The sequence below is a fragment of the Pterocles gutturalis genome, unplaced genomic scaffold (genome assembly GCF_000699245.1).
Source record: "Pterocles gutturalis isolate BGI_N339 unplaced genomic scaffold, ASM69924v1 scaffold34398, whole genome shotgun sequence".
Classification (NCBI taxonomy): domain Eukaryota; kingdom Metazoa; phylum Chordata; class Aves; order Pterocliformes; family Pteroclidae; genus Pterocles; species Pterocles gutturalis.
The window spans coordinates 27,014-43,849 of record NW_010124187.1 but is presented as its reverse complement, the minus strand read 5'-3'; the positions used below and the strand labels follow the sequence as shown (position 1 = coordinate 43,849).

At 48.9% G+C, this 16,836-nt stretch overlaps 1 protein-coding gene across 1 annotated transcript in view; it reads left to right on the top strand.

Annotated features, from left to right (window-relative positions):
• VWC2L (von Willebrand factor C domain containing protein 2-like) overlaps positions 1 to 6,968 on the top strand; it is a 47,242-nt gene extending 40,274 nt beyond the window's left edge. The window contains exon 3 of the mRNA XM_010078192.1: positions 6,820 to 6,968. Within this exon, the coding sequence (XP_010076494.1) occupies positions 6,820 to 6,968 (149 nt within the window). The remainder of the gene's footprint in view (positions 1 to 6,819) is intronic.
• The last annotated feature ends 9,868 nt before the right edge of the window (positions 6,969 to 16,836 follow it).

The following is a 16,836-nucleotide window of genomic DNA, read 5'->3' as shown; positions in this document are numbered from 1 at the left end:
AGTGATGCCTGAAGTTATGTCTCCACATCAAATTAAGTAACTGTGCTATCAATAAGGAGGAGTGATGCGGTGTATTCCCTTCTGGATGTCTTCCTGTCCCTCATTTGTTTGATGCTCCTGATTAAGATGGATAATGAGCTATCGGTAATTTTCTAACTGCAGTGCAAAGCAGCGAGGATTAAATCAGTCTGTGTCACTGGGAGCCAGGTCATAATTTAGGGAACTTCGGTGGGTCCCCTGCATTCATTAGGCTCCAAGGCAGCGGGCGCTTGGGGTTGTCTGAGCAAAGCCCGGACGGTGTGAACATCTCTATGATCAGGAGAGCCAGCAGGTGACAGGGGGACACCAGGAGATCTCTGTCCTGCTGGGCTGCTTGAGAGCTTCAGGTGTGTTTTGTTTCATTTATTGTACTGGCTTCATTGCTGGTGAAAGGCAGTGCAAAGGCTCCACTGGCCCTGAATTCAGCTTTTCAGCTCGGTCTTGCCTTTTAGTGCACTCCTTTAATGATGTAGGGCTTGCTTAGAGTGAGCAAGTTCGATTTAGATTGGAGAAGGATACTGCAGATATATATATATTTTTTTAAATGCAAAGATTAAATAACTTCTAGGCATCTTCAGGCACCCAGCAATGTGAATTATGTCTGGAAAAATCATTCATGTAAATAGGCAGTGCTTGCTTGAGAAGGGCTGTTAGCATCATCTCGTGAGGGGTGAAATATGCAGGAAGGATGGAAAAGAGCTGCAGATCAGCTTCGGAGGAGATTAAATTCTTTGGGGCAACAGTGTGCAACATTGAAAGCTTATGGATGGCTAGGAGATACCACCCGTTGACTCCAAGGAGCTTTGAGCCAGAGCCAGGGCGGTTTGGCCACAGATAAAAAAAAGAAAATGTTCTAATTTTGCAATGTTGTAGATAACATTTAGATAGAGTGAACTACGGGGCATTTATTGGAGGTGCCATCTCCCGGGGTGGCTGGACAAGGTGGCAAAGGAGGAGTGAACCTTCCACCTTGGGGTCACCTCACGGAGGTGACACCTCTTACCCTGGCTAAGAGCCATCAGCTTGTGATGAAAAGCTCAAGCTGATGGCTCTTAAGCCAAGATCTTAAGAGCTGATGGCTCTTAAGTCTCAAGCTTTTTTTCTGCCTGAAATTGGAAACATCCCGGGCAGGGGGTGGCCTTATCACAAAACGTTGCTTGATCCACATCGTTGCATGTATCCATATTTGGGTTCCTTTCATCAGAGAGGGCAGGAGTGACATACCCACCTTGCTGGGAGCTCTTTACAGATAAGCAAATACTGTCTGTGCTGGTGAATGAAGAGGGGAGCAGGCTGAGATTTGGTGGGAAAGCTTGCGTGAATCTCCTGTGCTTCCAGGAAAACACGGGATGAAAGCAAATGAACAGCAACAAAAAGGCTGTGGGAAATGTGCATTTCAGACATCTTTAGCTTTGCTTGTATGCATATAGACACACACACTTCAGGTCTATGCAAGGCTTTCTTTTGGGATTCTACAGCGAGAAAAAGGAAAGAGGCACAGAGGAATTCCTGCGCTTTTGAACGGCAGATGGGCCGGGGGGCTGCTGGGACCACTGCTAGCCCTGTGCTTGCTCACACCTCCTCCCCAAAGCTTTCGTGCCTGCCTTGGTTTTCATCCCTCAACTCATGGGGGAGGATGGGACGAAACCTGCAGCGACTTCATCCCAGCATCCACGAGCTCATGAGCCTGTTGCCAAAAAAAAGGGCACCGCCTTTGCCTTCCTTCCTGATGTTCATCACCTGCCCCGCTGCAAGATGGAGCCGCCCCTCCTGCCTCCCCAGCAGCCGCCCAGCCGCCGTGCTTGGTGGGGCTCCCTTATCCCCCATTGTGTGCAATTGCCGTCCAACAGGACTGTGGCGGGAGATTAGGAGATGACGGCTTGTTTATGCTGGTGACCAACTTTCACCTTCCCACGCTGAAAATATTGACGTGCTCCAGCACGCAGTGCTTCCAAGCTGAGATGTGCAGCCGATGAGCATTTGGGGTGGCAGATGGCTCTGCAAAGTGTTTTGCTTACGGCGGTGAGGACTGACACCTCCAGCACCCCCCCGTCTGCCCGCTGGAGGGATTTTTAATTTGTGGAGCTGAGGCTGGTGTGGTTTGGGGGACTCGGATCCCAGTCCCACCCATTCAGATATTTTTGGGGTGGTGGCTGAGGCGTTGCTGCAGCATCCACGTTTGGGTGCAGGCAGCTTAGGAGAGCTCGTCTGCTGCCAAAGAGGGACTCCTTCTAGTGATCTGGATTGGGGCACTGGCCTGAAATGGTCCCATTCCCAGCCCCACAGGAGCTTTTGTGCAGGTTGGGTGGTTGGGTGGCTTAGGAGTCCAGGGGTGTATTTTCACCTGGCGTAGGGAATGTGCAGCATTAATAGGTGTCCTCTAATCTGCAGAGCTGTGTCCTCCATAGCCTGGGGGACATGGACATCACCTCCAGGAGCAGGGAGGAAGCAGAGCCGCACTGTACTCCCTTCCCTCCTGCCACCACCAAGAGGCGATTAGCCACAGACAAGGGATCAGACCTGGGCAGTATCAGGGCGTAAACTCACCCCCGTGTGCCACGGTTCTGGCAGCCCCTTTTCCAATGCACCCTTGGGCTTCAGCACTGCTTTGAGCTGGGACCTTCAACACAAAAAAGCTCCAGTGCCGTTATCTTTTGGTGAGTTTTCCAGCCCATGCTGCAGAGCATCACCAAATTTGATTTTCAATAAGGCAAAGCTCAGCATCAGCAGATGACTTCTTTATGTCTCACCTCCAGCTTCACCCCGCTGCCTTGTCCTTCCCCCAGGGAGAGAGGGGCAGGCAGTCTTGGTACCAGGCAGCAAAAAGAAGACTCCTTGCCTCCTCGACTCGTTAATTAAAGCCACAAATTGAGCTCTTTTCTTGCAATCTGAAGTGATCACATAAATAGCATTGACAGAGCTAAGGGACCATTTGAAAAGATCCTGCAGGATCAGCACATAGGAGCTGTATTCACTTCCAGGAGTGGGGACCATAATTAAAACCAAGATGCTGTTTTCTCTTCCCCCCTGAGTGCAGAGTTCAGCCTGGACGTGGAAAAAGTCCCCCCGGTGCAGTGAGCGGGTGATTTTGGCTCTCTGCGCTGGTGTGTTTTACCTCTTTCTCTGTCAGGGAGTTGTCTGTGAGTATCCTTGTGTGGGTTTCTGGGTGTAATCCTCACCTGGTCGTTGCTTTGCACGTGGTTGTTTCAGCTGAGCGATGCTGGGAGTCCCAGATGCTGGCTGTGGTGTAGGATGGTCAGTGGTGCAGACCATGAGATGCCTGTTTCGTGGAGATGTGCAAAGAAAAACCCACCTTCCCACTGAGGGGACGCTTGGCCATGTTCACTGGAGACAGCTCCCCCGGTTCAGCGCGGATTGCCAGCAGTAAATTCCCGTGCTCCGTTGCATTTGTGGTTAATGAATGAGCGTCCATGGGGGTGTTTTCTGGCTGTATCCATTCCTAAATGCTGTCGGGAAACACCACTGTCCTCTGCTTACCCCTTGCAACTTTAATTGTGGGGCACATCATGCAGGAGCCTGAGGGATGGCTGGCTAAATTGAGATGGTATTTAGCAGCTATCCAAACTACCGGTGCAAGGTTGATAAGCATAGTCATCAGCACCTCTCTCCTTGATGTTATCCATTGACTGAGTAAGCTCAATTCTCCTGGAGTTCAGCCTTAATATTTCCTCAAGGAATAGGGAGGCTCTTAAAGGAGACACAGGATTATCATTGGAAAATATTTAACTAAGAGGAAAATACAGCTGCTCACGGAAATGGGATGTTGTACCATGAGAAGTTCCAGTGAAAGCGATGAGCTTTGTCTGGTGCAAGATGCTATTCAGGGCAAGTCTGAATATCACAGTTGGCCTGAAGTGATTCGTGCTTGCTGCGGTGCTTAACATTTGATTTCCTTTTATTGCTTCTTTGCACACATAAAGCTAAATTCAGAGCTGCTGGAAGCCACGGGCAAAGCCGTTGAGTTCAGTACAGCCCACCCCTGAAGCAACTGGGAGCAGCCTGCAGCTGGGCTGGTGTTCGGCACCGAGCGACGACAGAGCATCGGAGTGACACTGTACACTCATGGTGTCTGGTCTTACATGTACAGTTGCAAAATTTGCTGTCACTCTTCCTGCACAACAAACCATATATGATTTTTCTACATCTCTCTCATCAGAACAGCATCTGAATGTCCCTAATGTATCTCCATAAAAATCTTCACAGTTGTTCTAGCAAACAGCCTGGAGTGCTGTGGTCTTTTATGGGCATTAATTACGTTAAGCAAAGCAAATTTCACAATTATGTCGTCTGTGGGAGCAGCAAACTTCTCCCATCAGTCTCCCTGAGCAAAGCAAAGAGAGTGATGACTGTCCTGCTTTCATCCCAGTCGTGGTTTAAGATGCTTTTACAAAGACCAGGACAACAGTCCTTGCCCAAAGCAGCTTCTTGTTCCTCCTGCTATTATCATAACTTTCTTGATGTACTTGACATGTCATCAAATGTTTCCGAGCAGCATCTTCCTTTGAATAGTAATAAAAAACCCCACGTTGCTGTGCTGTTCTGACTCATTGTTTGTTTTTTGGTTGGTTTTTTTTTTTTTTTTTACTTCAATTTGGCAGAGCCTGGTCTCAGCCTGTTTCTCCGAGCAGCACAAAGCCACAGTGGGAAAAGCTGGGGACAGTCCCCAGCAGCATCGGTTTGGGGCACTGAGCTTTTGAAATGTTGGGAGGTTGATCTAAGGGAGGAAAAAAAAAAATAGAGAACTTAAAGGAGGCCAGTTAGCTCTGCTGCAGTGCAAAAACAGGACTTGGTTTCTTGTGGCCTTACAGGCTGCAGCTCCTCTAAGGCACATCGCAAAGCCGCACAGCATCCCCAGGTGCTGCATGTTGTCGCTGGCAGTGGAATAGCTGTCGGCTTTTAGCCAAGGTTGCTGGAAAACTCCGTAGTGACGTGAGTCATGGCACTTGTCTGGGGCTTATTTTCAACTGCATTTCAGCAGTGTCACTCTCCGAGCGCATCCTTCTCATGCCTCAGCCACAGTGTGATGCTCACTGCCTCCCATTTTGGACCAACAGTGAGAGAACTTGAAATGGGACAAAAAAGGGCCTGGCTGACAGTGATTGTGCTGGAAAATTGGATTTCAGTCATTCCAGTCGGTGGGAATTTAAGTTGCATTATCAAATGGAGTGTGGAAGTTTTGCCTTCCATTAGAAATCCACTTTTTTATACGGGTGGGGATAGCAGGGGCGGGAGAGAGGGGATGCAAAAATGCACCGTCCAGCTTGCTGTGATGTTCAAAAGGAAACATTTTGCTTTGGCAATGCAGAGGTGGCTATTTTGAGAGAGCTCGGGGCAGGGGAAAGGTCCAGGGCAGTGGTAATGTTGGCCTAAATTAAAAGCAGTAAGGTCTGCCGGACGAGATGGGTGTCTGAAACGGCAGCAAAACATCTTGTAGGTGGGGAGATGTCAGCAGAGCCCAAAGCCGGGTTTTCATCCGTTTTGCTAAAAGCCAAGGAAAAGGAAACCAAACCCACAGTCCCTGTGATTCCTGAAAAAAAAAGCTGTAATCTTTCCTCTTCCCCTCTCCCAGCCCCTTTGGGGGGGGTGGCAGCACCCCAAGGATTTTCTGTTAGATGCAGAAGCACTTGCCAGGTCCTCCCTGATAGATGCCAGAGATCAGAAGGGCAGATTATTAGGCCCCCCTGCTCCAGGAGAACCCAAGAGGGCGAAGGGCGCCAGGGCTGCTGGGAGGAGGAGGAGAGACCTGTACACTTTCTCATCTTTTGACTGCACCTGGTGCACTGGAGGCATAGATTAAAATGGGTGGCCAGCCAAGGGGTGACATTTGCGAGCAGCACTCGAGCCACAAGACACTTTTTAAATGTCTTCACGCTTCCCTGATGCCACAAAAGCAACCGTCCCGATTTTTTTTCCTGGGTGCTGCTGGCTCTGACATTAATTCCCAGCACTAACTGATGCAGGAGGAAGAGGGGAGGAGGAGAGGGTTTGCAGAGGGACAGCTGGGCGGTGGGTATTTGCCGGGCTTTTACAAGTAGGAGGAAAACAAGATCCTTGCTGACTTGCTGCTCAGCTTTGTGCAATAAGGAAGCCAAAATAATTACCAATAATGAGCAAATTAAAGGAATCGTCCTTGAGAAAAAACAGATTTTATCAGAAATCTTATTTGGGAGGTGAATTATTTTTGTTAATTGGATGCTATAAATCATTTCTTGTTAACAGCGCTGAGCTGGTGGGGGTCCCTGGGGTTACTGGGCGTTCGGGCACAGCTGCCAGGGTCCTGGGGAATGAGTCGGCTCTGGTCCCTGCAGCCCAGCGCGGGCTCACCGAGCTGGAGCAGCAAAGGCTGGACTGTGTCCTGATGCTTGTCCTCATGCTCTTGTCTGTCTTGCAGCCAAATCTTAGGAGAAAGGGATACTAACTGAGAGGGCGTCCGAGTAGAAAAGGCTGGGTGCATCGATGCTGTTTGCACTAGTGCTTCGGTACAGAAAAAGAAGGAAAGGTTCAAGGCCTTTTCTTTTTTCTTTAGTGCCTGAGGGAACTACAAAAACCTGAGAAAAGCGATGGTCTGGGGCAGAGGCTTGGCACCGAGCGGGCAGGGGGTGTTGTTGCTGATTTCAGCAGCGGCAATGTTGCAGCCAGAGCTCTGCAAGGGGCTGGGGCTCAGCACCTGCCTGCTCCCAAGTGCTCATAGCAGAGCTGCTACACCCAATTTCACAACACAAAAGTATTTATTTCTATTACTCCCGTGCATTTTTGCAGGTCCGAACTGCTTTGCAGGAACCACAATAATTCCTGCCGGCATTGAAGTGAAGGTGGACGACTGCAACATCTGCCACTGCCACAACGGGGACTGGTGGAAGCCAGCGCAGTGCTCCAAGCGCGAGTGCCAGGGCAAGCAGGCTCTGTAGCGGCAAAACCCCCTGCCAGCAGCACTACCGGCCACACAACCCACCGATGGTGACGATGATGATCACGAAGGAACGGCTCCGATGCTGCACACGTGTCCGACCTCCCGCCAGGTGCAACAGGGTCACCAGCAAAACCTGTGAGGGTTTTACACAAGCAGAGATTTTACATGCGGGGAAGGGTCTCCCTCTCTCCCCTGTCCAGCTCTTCGCTCACTTTACACACTACATAACCAGTATCTAGGTATCTACTCTGCTTTTTTAATTATCAGTGCTTGATAGGGATGCCATGGTCAGAGTCGGGGAGGGAAAAGAAAAAAAATGGCCCATGCAAGTCCTTGGACTGGTGACGCCTCCAAGACACCAATCGATTCACCACTCTCACTTTCTATGATGTGGATCCTGGGTTTTTTCACATTTATTTATTTCAGGGTTTTTTTGCTATTGTGATTTTTTTTTTTTTTTTTAAAGCCTCTTCCTAAGCTGGGATCATCGGGGCAATACAGCTGTGAGTGAAGCGATAGATCATTTTTATCGCGTCTATAAGGGGCAATGGCTGGTAGGGCCAGGAGGGAGGTAGAAATTAAAAGGGGAGAAAGGGTTAAAAAAAAAAAACCAGCTGGAATGTAACCTGCAGAAGGATCGAGGTAGATGCACAGGTATATGACCAGACACCCAAGACACAAGCTGTATCTGTGTTACACTTTCTCCACTGAGTGGGGACAATAAAGTTGAAGACACCTACACAGTCACCATGACCTTGATGGGAGCAAGAGCCGACCCTGGCTGCCTGGGCAGGCAGGGGTGGTGAGCCACAAAGCGTTGGAAGGGCACCAAGGAAGCAACATCTTGCCTGGGTTGTGTGTGATGGCCAGCTGGGGCATCGGAGGTGGAAGGGAAGAGGGTCCCACTGGTGCCACGGCTCCGCCGGCTCGTGGGCTGAGCAGGTGCTCACCTGCCCTTCCCCATCCCTGTTTTGACGATGCCGAGGCTGCTCTCACCGGAGCCAAAAGCACCATTTCATTGACTTCAGCGACAGCGGGGCTCTGAGCTCCCCTCTCTGCCTGTCACCCTTAGGGAGGTCCCCAGAAACATCCCACCGCTGTGCCACTGCTAAACCAGCTCAGCCCCTGGGCAGCACCCACGGGGAACTGGGGACAGGCTGGCTGTGTCCATGGGAAGCGGCTGCTGGTGAAGGGTCTCTCCAGAAAATGGCTGTGTGCCTGCCTGCTGGGAGGAGAGGTCCCCACGGTCCCTGCCAGCAGCTGCCGTCCCCCACAAGGAAGGGTCCCCTTCGGGCTTTTCGGCACCTCTTGCTTTCTCAGGCTGCGGCTTCCAAGCGATACCGAGAGAGAAGCCACCAATATCATTGTCCCCCTCCACCCTGCCCAGGTGAGAGCAGGAGCCTTTCCCATCGCAGTCCACGCCTGGTTTGCTGCTTTTTGGTCACAGCCATTAGGCTGACGGTGCTTATTTTGTTCAGACTTCAGTCCAGCACCTCTCTTAACGGCGATGGCAGCAAATCCTCCTTACAGCATCCTCCACCAGAGTGGATCAGCACAGTCAGTCTCGGTTTATGCACACTGTTGCCTTTACATTTTTATTTCTTCCCCGCTTTTGCGTGTTCCTGGAAGGCAGGGGTAGGACTAGCGCTAGCGCAGTGATTGCCGTTATTGCGGCTGGGCATCGGCTGCCAGCCATTTGAACTGGTTCCATTAAAGAAGTCATCGCCACATTTCTTTGTAAGCTCTTGCCTGTCAATGACTATCCAGTTTCAAAATTTTCAAACAATAGTGTGCCTGAAACTAGTGAGAAAAAAAAAAAAACACCTATTCTGTAAAAAATGGGGGGGTGGGTTCTAGAAACAATATTTGATGTGTAAAAGACTATATTATTAAAAAATTATTTTGTTAAATATAAAGTGTGTGAACCAGCAAAGAAAAAACAAACTAATTAGATCTCTGTGGTGTATTTTACTCTGCTGATCTCCCCCTCACGCTCCCAGTTCCCCATCCCGTCCCTTGCTCCAGCCCCCGACTCTCCCCGGCTTTGGGGAGTGGAGCTGGGCTGGGAGGTCTCAGAGCATGGGCATGGCTGTGGAGGTCCTCCGGACAGGAGGGGCTGCCCAGGGAGCTCCTCAACAGTAAATCAGTAAATCAGCTTTGGTACCTGCCAGACCGGGATTCCTTCTGGGGAGCTGCTGGGGGCCGACACAACTCCCAGGCTCTGGCTTTAACCTCCATCTGGTTTTGCCTTTTACTGGTGCCCCTTTATACTTGTTGCCATTTCCTGAACATGGAAATTTGCTTTCAGTTCACAAACTCCATTTGGTACCTCCAGATGCATCATTATTTACACTGATTAGTAGTTACTCTAATTAATTACAGCTTAATTACTGTAGTTAATGTTTGTACAGTGCTTGGAACAAGTACAGCACTATACGTGCCACATATTATTATTTTCTTCATTATTAATTAAGCACCATCTCCATTCTATGCTGTGCTACTTCATTATTTCCCAAGGAGTGGCAGCAGCACCCTTATTCCCACCCAGGAGTACTTTACTCCTGGCTCCCAGCAGGATGCTGCGGTGCTGGCTGCTGCACAGGGCGGGAGCAGGAAGAGTGGTATCTACGGTGAGTGGGATTGCTAAGCAGCATGGGGGTACTTGGGTTTTTTCCCTTCACTGTCTCTGGGCACTGAGTCTAAAAAAAAAACCACAAAAACCAAAAAATAACCAACTCTTTTTTTTTTCTGAACCAAAGAGTTTCCGCCTCATCTCAATCTCTTTCTTCCTTTTTTTTTTTTTTTACTGTTTTAGTTCATTTCTCCTTTTAATTAATCACAGCTCTGGGCCAGCCAGACCCATTAACTACTCTTCTCATTTAGACCTTTCAGAGATGCAGTTGCAGATGCAATTTAATTTGTTGACCCATGATCGATAGCAATTAATACCATCTCTTTAATCTTGTTGAAAGGTTCGTCTTGGGCTTCCAGAGGCTGCCATCTGAAGGGAAAGGTGTCTGATACATATGTTATTAGATGGTGGAGCACAACCTCCTCCACGGGTGCCGTCCTTCCCATCCCGTTGGGTTGATGCTGTTGAAAATACAAGAGGCATTTGTGGGAGATGAAGAGGAGAAGGTGGACAAAGCTGAGGGAAGATGCTGAGGGGCTGAGAGAAGAGCAGGAGGCTCGGTAGGGGAGAAAGTGGGGGAAGGTGGAGTTGATGGGTTGGAAAGATGAGGGATGTAGAGGACAGCATGAGGAGTTAGAAATGATACAGCCTAGGAGGTGTGGGCAGAAAAGGGAGACAAAAGCTCTGGAATAGGAGGAAAAGAGTGGGTCAGAGGGCGGATATCTTAGAGGCAGCACCACCAGCACAAATAACAGTGAATTTTGCAGAAGAAACACACTCAGAGCCAGAAAGGCGGCCTCCTGGGGTGTTTACTCCCAAGTCTCACTTTGATGTGATGCCTGTTTTTGCCTGCCCCCTCCTCTAGCAAGTGCAGCAGCTGTGTACAGCCTCCCTCCTTCTCCAAGCAGTGGGAAAACCCACCCCAAGAGCATCACCGCTTCCCCTGCCGAGGCTGGGGGACATGTGATGGCTGCACCCATCTGGGGATGGTTACACCCTCCTGCACAGACAGCCTCAGCGTTTGGGCAGGGAGCCTGCTGAGCATTATCCATGGCCATTCAGCAAGAGATGGACAAAGCTGCTCCTTTCTCAGGGCATTCATGCCCTCTGACCATGCTGATTCCCCTGGGGTCACAAATTAACTAGTTATCCCTGTCCCTGGGAGCTGCCAATTGATATTCTCTTGGCACTGGGCTTTCCATAGAAGACAGCAAGAGCGTGGGTAAGAGCAGTACCAAGAGATATCATCTGGCAGTTTCAGGGCACCCTTCCCAACACCACCTTTCCAATCATCAGCTCATGTGGCATCCCAGGTGCTGGCACCCGTGCCTGACGCCGTCTGCACGCTCAGAGCCATGCCTTCTTTGCAGTGCAGGGTGCTTTGTGCTCACCTGGCCGGCACAGGGCTCAGCAGGGTCCGCTCCCCCACCGTCTCTCCACTTCAAACCCTTTGCTGTCTGACTTTCTGATGGTTGCTTCAGATAGAGGAGATGGCAAGCTGGGGAAAGCGAGAGAAAGCACAAGCCAGAGCTATTAGACTTGTTTCAGTGGGACAGAGCAGGATTTCAGTAATAATTAATGCCACTCTTAAAGATGTTCACTTAGGCTGTAAGGCATCTGGCACAGGACAGGGCACAGTCAAGGTATTTTTAGTCGTTAACAACACACACACACGATGTTTCACGCTGCTGTTGTCTTTATGGTGATAACCCATGAAACCCATGAAACCCATGAAAGCGTGAAAAGAACCCACCGGGCCACTCTCCCACCTGATTACCCACAGAGGTTATTCTGTTACCCACATGGAGTATCCCTTCAGGTATTTCAGCATTGGCTTCGCTCTGTGTTTGGAGAAACAGCCAAATCCCAGCTTAGGGAGCTTTGGAAAAAATATAAATCTGGAAGGTAAAACTCCAAGGAAGCAGGTGAAAAATGGGGCTGGCCTGGGTTTGCGCTGTCCCTCTAAACAATAGGTGGTGATGAGACTGGAGGCTGCAGACCGTGCCTTGGGGCAGGCTGCAAAGATGGAACGTCCCACCACCAGCTGTGCAGCTGGTGTGCTGGGGTGGCTCCGGCTTTCGGCTGCTTGGGTCCTCCCTTGAAGGACTTCAGAAGAGGCTGTAGTAAAGCCAGGGTGAGGTGTTCCATCTGAAGTGTTTATATCATCCTCAACACTGCCATCAAGCACTTGGTTAATAAAAATAATTTCAATTTAATAGATAGGGACTCCTGACCTTTGCTCTTTTCATTACTTAGCTGGCTTGATAGATGCAACCTCTGCCTTGCTCGAACAGCTTTCTGCATTTCCTAGAGCCCAGCTGTATTCCTATAACTTCGCTGTATTTGCCATTTATTAGTTTTTTAAAGGACAAAAGCTGTGTTAATTTTTATATATTTATTAATTTTTCAAGGGGGCAGTAAACAGCTTCGCAGGAAAAAAAAAATCGTCCTTAGTGTTCTCAAACAGAGCTGTCCTGGAATTGTGCTGTGTTCATAGACTGTCTCCATCCTGATCGTGAGTGGATGTCTGCACTTCCAGGGGGAGGCAGGGCTGTATGGGAAAGGGAAGAGATAAAAATGTGAGGAACTTGCTCTCCCGCAAATAATCCACTCCCTTACATGCTGAAACGCTAATTTTGCAGTCCATTAAGCTCAAGTTAATGCAGGTAGAGCATGTCTGGCATCAAGAGGATGGTAAAGGTTTTGGGTTTTAATTTTCCTCAGATGAAAAATCCTACATGCTCCTGGCTGGTGTCAGTACTTCTGCAGCAAAGACAACAGGCCCCGCAGGAAGCATGAGGCCAAGGTTAAAGCACTTCTAAGTCAAGATGCTACGATACCCAAAGAAGCAATTTCCCATTGCATTGCATATCTTCTGGCACTTCATCGGCATGAACAGAAACTGCCAGCGAAAGGGGTGTGTGGGGACCCATTGGAGCTGCAGATGGCTGTATGTTTCCCCTAGCTTTCTTCACATTCAAGGTTATCCTCTTGTCTTGCTGCAGGCCTGCGCACGTGGGCTGATTGAGTCTCTAATAGTAGCGTTGCCCCTCGCTGCCCCGCCAGTGTTGAAAGAAAGCAAATGGAGACGTGCCTGGAAAATAATCTGTGTTTGCTATCGTGGCGTGAAGCCCCATGGGATATTTTAGCTCTTGTGGTTTTCCTAGAACATCCCAAATCCCACTGGTTTTGTCAGCAGTGTGAAAAACAACAAATGGAAGGAGGAGCAGGCACCTTGGGCAGGGGGCACATAGGGAAGGACAACCCTTTGCAGCCACTTAAAATTTCCCTGATGGTGAAAGAGTGCCCCTGGGGTGGTGGACAGCGTGGGGAAAGTGGGGATAACGTAAAGCCCATGAGGTGGGAATACCACAAATGGCATGAGACAGTGGGGTGCTTCTGAAAAGACACAAGGCTGGTCTCCATCCCATGGGAGCTTGGGGATCGATGCATCATGTGCAGTGCCAGCTCTCAACAAAATTGTCAGCAGCAACCTGGGCTCCATCCCTCAGGATCGCAATCCAAATCCATCATTTCCTAGGGCAGACTCACACAGTGTTTCTCTGATGCTAGTGACTGCGATGCCTTGCAGTGGAAAGCTTTCTTCTGCGCAACCATGTTAAGGGCAGAAACAAGAGACAAGATCCTGAGGAGTAAGTCAGTGTAGAAATAGAAACATAGGTGGATGCATGTCTGAATTTCTGGCCAGTGAAGCAGACAGCCGTCCTTTGAAGGAGTTAGCCAGCAGGAAGAGTTTCATGGGCCAGGCCTGGCCCATTGCACCACCAACCTTGAGCAGGGTGGAGAGGAGATTCAGAGAACTCCTTGTGCACCACAGACTTGTTCTGTCATTTCTTCAGATAGACTTTTCTTGGGTATTATCCAACAAGTGGCATTTGGCCTTACGTTTTGAGGGAAAGGAAACACCCATAGGAATATAACACATAGCAAAGATTTTCCTACCTCCATGTGGAGGGGCAACCAGTGGGCAACAGTGCTGGAGCCCTCTCCTAGGGAAGCCTTGTGGTGTCACAGCCTTCCTGGTGTCAATAAAGAGAAAAGAAAAATTGAGCAGGTTAGAAAAATATGAAAAGAAAGAAACACAAATACAGCTGAGCCACATTCCCTTTAAGCAAGCACAAATTTGGAGCAGAGGCTGCTCCTGGAGAAGATGAAGGAGAAAAAAAATGGCAAAGATGTGACATCCAGCACCATCGACCTAGGGGTCTCTCACCATTCTCCATCCCTGCTATTAATAGCTTCATTCACCACGTTGAAATTATTCCCATGGGTACAAGCAACAAGCCCCTCAATCCAATTTTCTCATATCTGTTGGGTGATAAACGTATGTTAATGCGATGCTGGCTAATCTGCACCACCTCTCTGACCCTGGAAACTCGTGCCTTTTGCAGATAGAAGTGAACTTGGTACTCTTTCAGATGCTGTTATTCAGATGCACCAAGTAATATCAAAGTGACAACGGCTGAAAACGCAATATCAATAGGATAGATCACATCGAAAAAACGAGCCAATTTAGTTCTATTAAATTAGTGCACGGTGTCAAATTCCTAAAGCGAAGCAGCTGGTATAAAAGTGATACAACTATCGATGCAACGTATTATGAGTTTTATTCTCATTATTTTTTTATTAACTTTTTTTTCATTCTTCCCCTGCTGTGGCAATGCCATGCGATAAAGGGCGAAGGCTTGCTTACCTGCTAAACAAGAGCTTTATTACTTCCTCTGAAATAGATCATTTACAACAACAACAAATGCTATTAATAAAGTTCAGGGATAGCCAGTTGGAGGGAGCTGTGTTTCATATTGCTGCTAGCGAGAGCTAACTTTGGGAAGGAAAATGAAATGTTAACCAAAAAGCCATTTCCAAGAGAAATAGTCCCACTGTACATCATCAAACTAATAAAAGCATGCAGTCATGTAACACAAGGAAATTCCTCCTTCTCCTGGTCACAAATCATTTTTATCCCATTTCCCCATGTTCGCAGCTTCAGAAGGCAATTGCAGGCTTCTGTCAGTTTTGTTGGCAAATTTATGTGGCTCTTTACTGCTTACCTACTTCTTCTCATCTTGGTCTTTTTCATTAATGAATCAAGGAAGCATTAATTAATGTCTAGGAGGCAGATAGCAGGTTTTTTTATTCTGCAGATCACTTAATCAAAGGTGAGCCTATGTTGTTCAGCTGTAAGTGGAAATCCAGACATGGAGAACAGCTACATTCTCAGGTTGTGCTTTACAAACCCAGAAGGAAATAATATAAAATTTTAGATGAAAAAAAGGGACGTAAAGAAGCATCAGTTTCCAGAAGAGATGCAGCCTTCACCAACTCTCATGCAGATGCTTTACAAATTTTTTTGGTGCGAAAATCAAACCTAGTGCAGTGACCGAAGAGGAACAGAGCTCTTCTGAAAAGCTGACTCGAGATCTCAGCTCAGCGGCAGTCTGGACAGCAAATGGAAAGCAAAGCCTAGACGTGGGGGCTGCTCTTTGGTCTCAGTGGCTGAGGAAGGAAGAGCCCTGACGTGGACTCCTGCACAGCCTCCAGCCGTGCGAAATGCCACCGAGGCCTCAAGCAGGTGGGACACAGGTGTCCCTCAGCCCTTGGTATGTCCACAGGCTCTTTTCCCCTGGCTTGTGCAGAAGGGGGTTGAATGTTCAGGACAAACAGGTGTATTTATGCGTTCATATACAAAACCCACTCATTATCATTGAAACAATAAAGACTCTGAGGGCTTAGCACTTCTGAAAAGTCAAGTTCGTGGGGTTTCAAGATTGACATCCTGAAGTGAGATAGAGAAAACCAAAGGTCCCAAAGTAGTTTGATGGGATTTATTCAAGGGCTCTGACACAGGCAGGGCTGTGCTCCAGGTGGCTGAGGATCCTGTCCACCAGGATGAGAGAAGGTGCACAACGGTAACAGATGAGACTAAAACCAATGAAGGAGAGTTGCTTCGAGGCAGAACAGGCTACTACCTCTGTCTTCTCATCAAACCCTTCAACAGCCCCTCCCAAGGACCGAAACACAGCATTTGAGGCATGTTTCTAAATGAAATTGTTGCTACAATAACAGATCTCAAGTGTCCCCTGAAGGCATGCTGTTCGATATTTATAATCACTGGATAAACACATGAGAAATGGCACCGTACAGCCCTACATAATCTATGTGCAATGATCCTTGGTGACAGCGTGTAAGTGACCAAATCCCTTTCCAGGCCTAACGATATTTTGCTCTAGTAAGCCAGTGATATATCTCGTATGGCAAAAATAAAGCACTCGTGCATAAAATTAACACAGTAAGCTCTGAAGTCATAAAGCTCTCAGACTGTGATCTATGAGATGGGCAAATGACTAACCTGTAACTCAGGTTCTCCTGGCGCCTTGTTGCCCGTAGGTTGTCGGGTCACCTAGGCATCGCATGGTCAAACTGGGACGTCAGAAGCATGTGAATTATTAACAAGCCAGGTAGGAGGCCCGTTAGGGTCATGTGCATAAAAAGCCCCGTGAGGACACAGATAGCAGCTTCTCCTCAGAGAGGTCAAACGTTTCTGTTCTTTCCAAACCTGCACGAGACAACTTACAGCAAATTCCTTCCATCCGTTTTGCCCCCTCACTCCTAGAAGGCCTCGTGATGCGGCCAAAGGTGTTTCGTCTACTTACTGAAGCTGCTGCGGCCTCTTTCCGGGCAGGTTCCCCTGCTGTTTAATAGCAGAAATACAGTTCCCATGTAGGCCTCCAGTATAACTGGGAACAATTTGCTCGAAATCCAGACAAAGCATGATGGCGCTGTGCACAAGGGGTCTATGCCACGCACTGCCTCCAGGAACACCAGGGTATTTTTCACTCCTGGGAGCCTTTGCCACATCTCACACCCACCAGCCGTCCCGTGCAGTGGCGGACGGGCTGCTGGGTGTCTCTGAGGGGCTGGGCTGTGGCTGGGCCCCGGCTGGACTTGGGTGCTGTTGCAGACTCGCTCATCCCGTGCTGCGGAGTCCTCTGGGAGCTCTTGCAATGTCCTGGTCTTCTCTACCAGCATCAGAACAAATTTCTCCAGCTACCTGGAAGGGTGAGAAACCACCCAGAAGGAGAGAGCAGGGTGGGGGAGCAGCAAGCAGTGCCGTGAGCACGGGCTGTGACAAGGCATTGCCGCTGCAGAGCCTGTTCTGCCCAGCACCTGGCTGGGGCCCCGCGGACAGCAGGGCGTACAGCTCCAAATACAA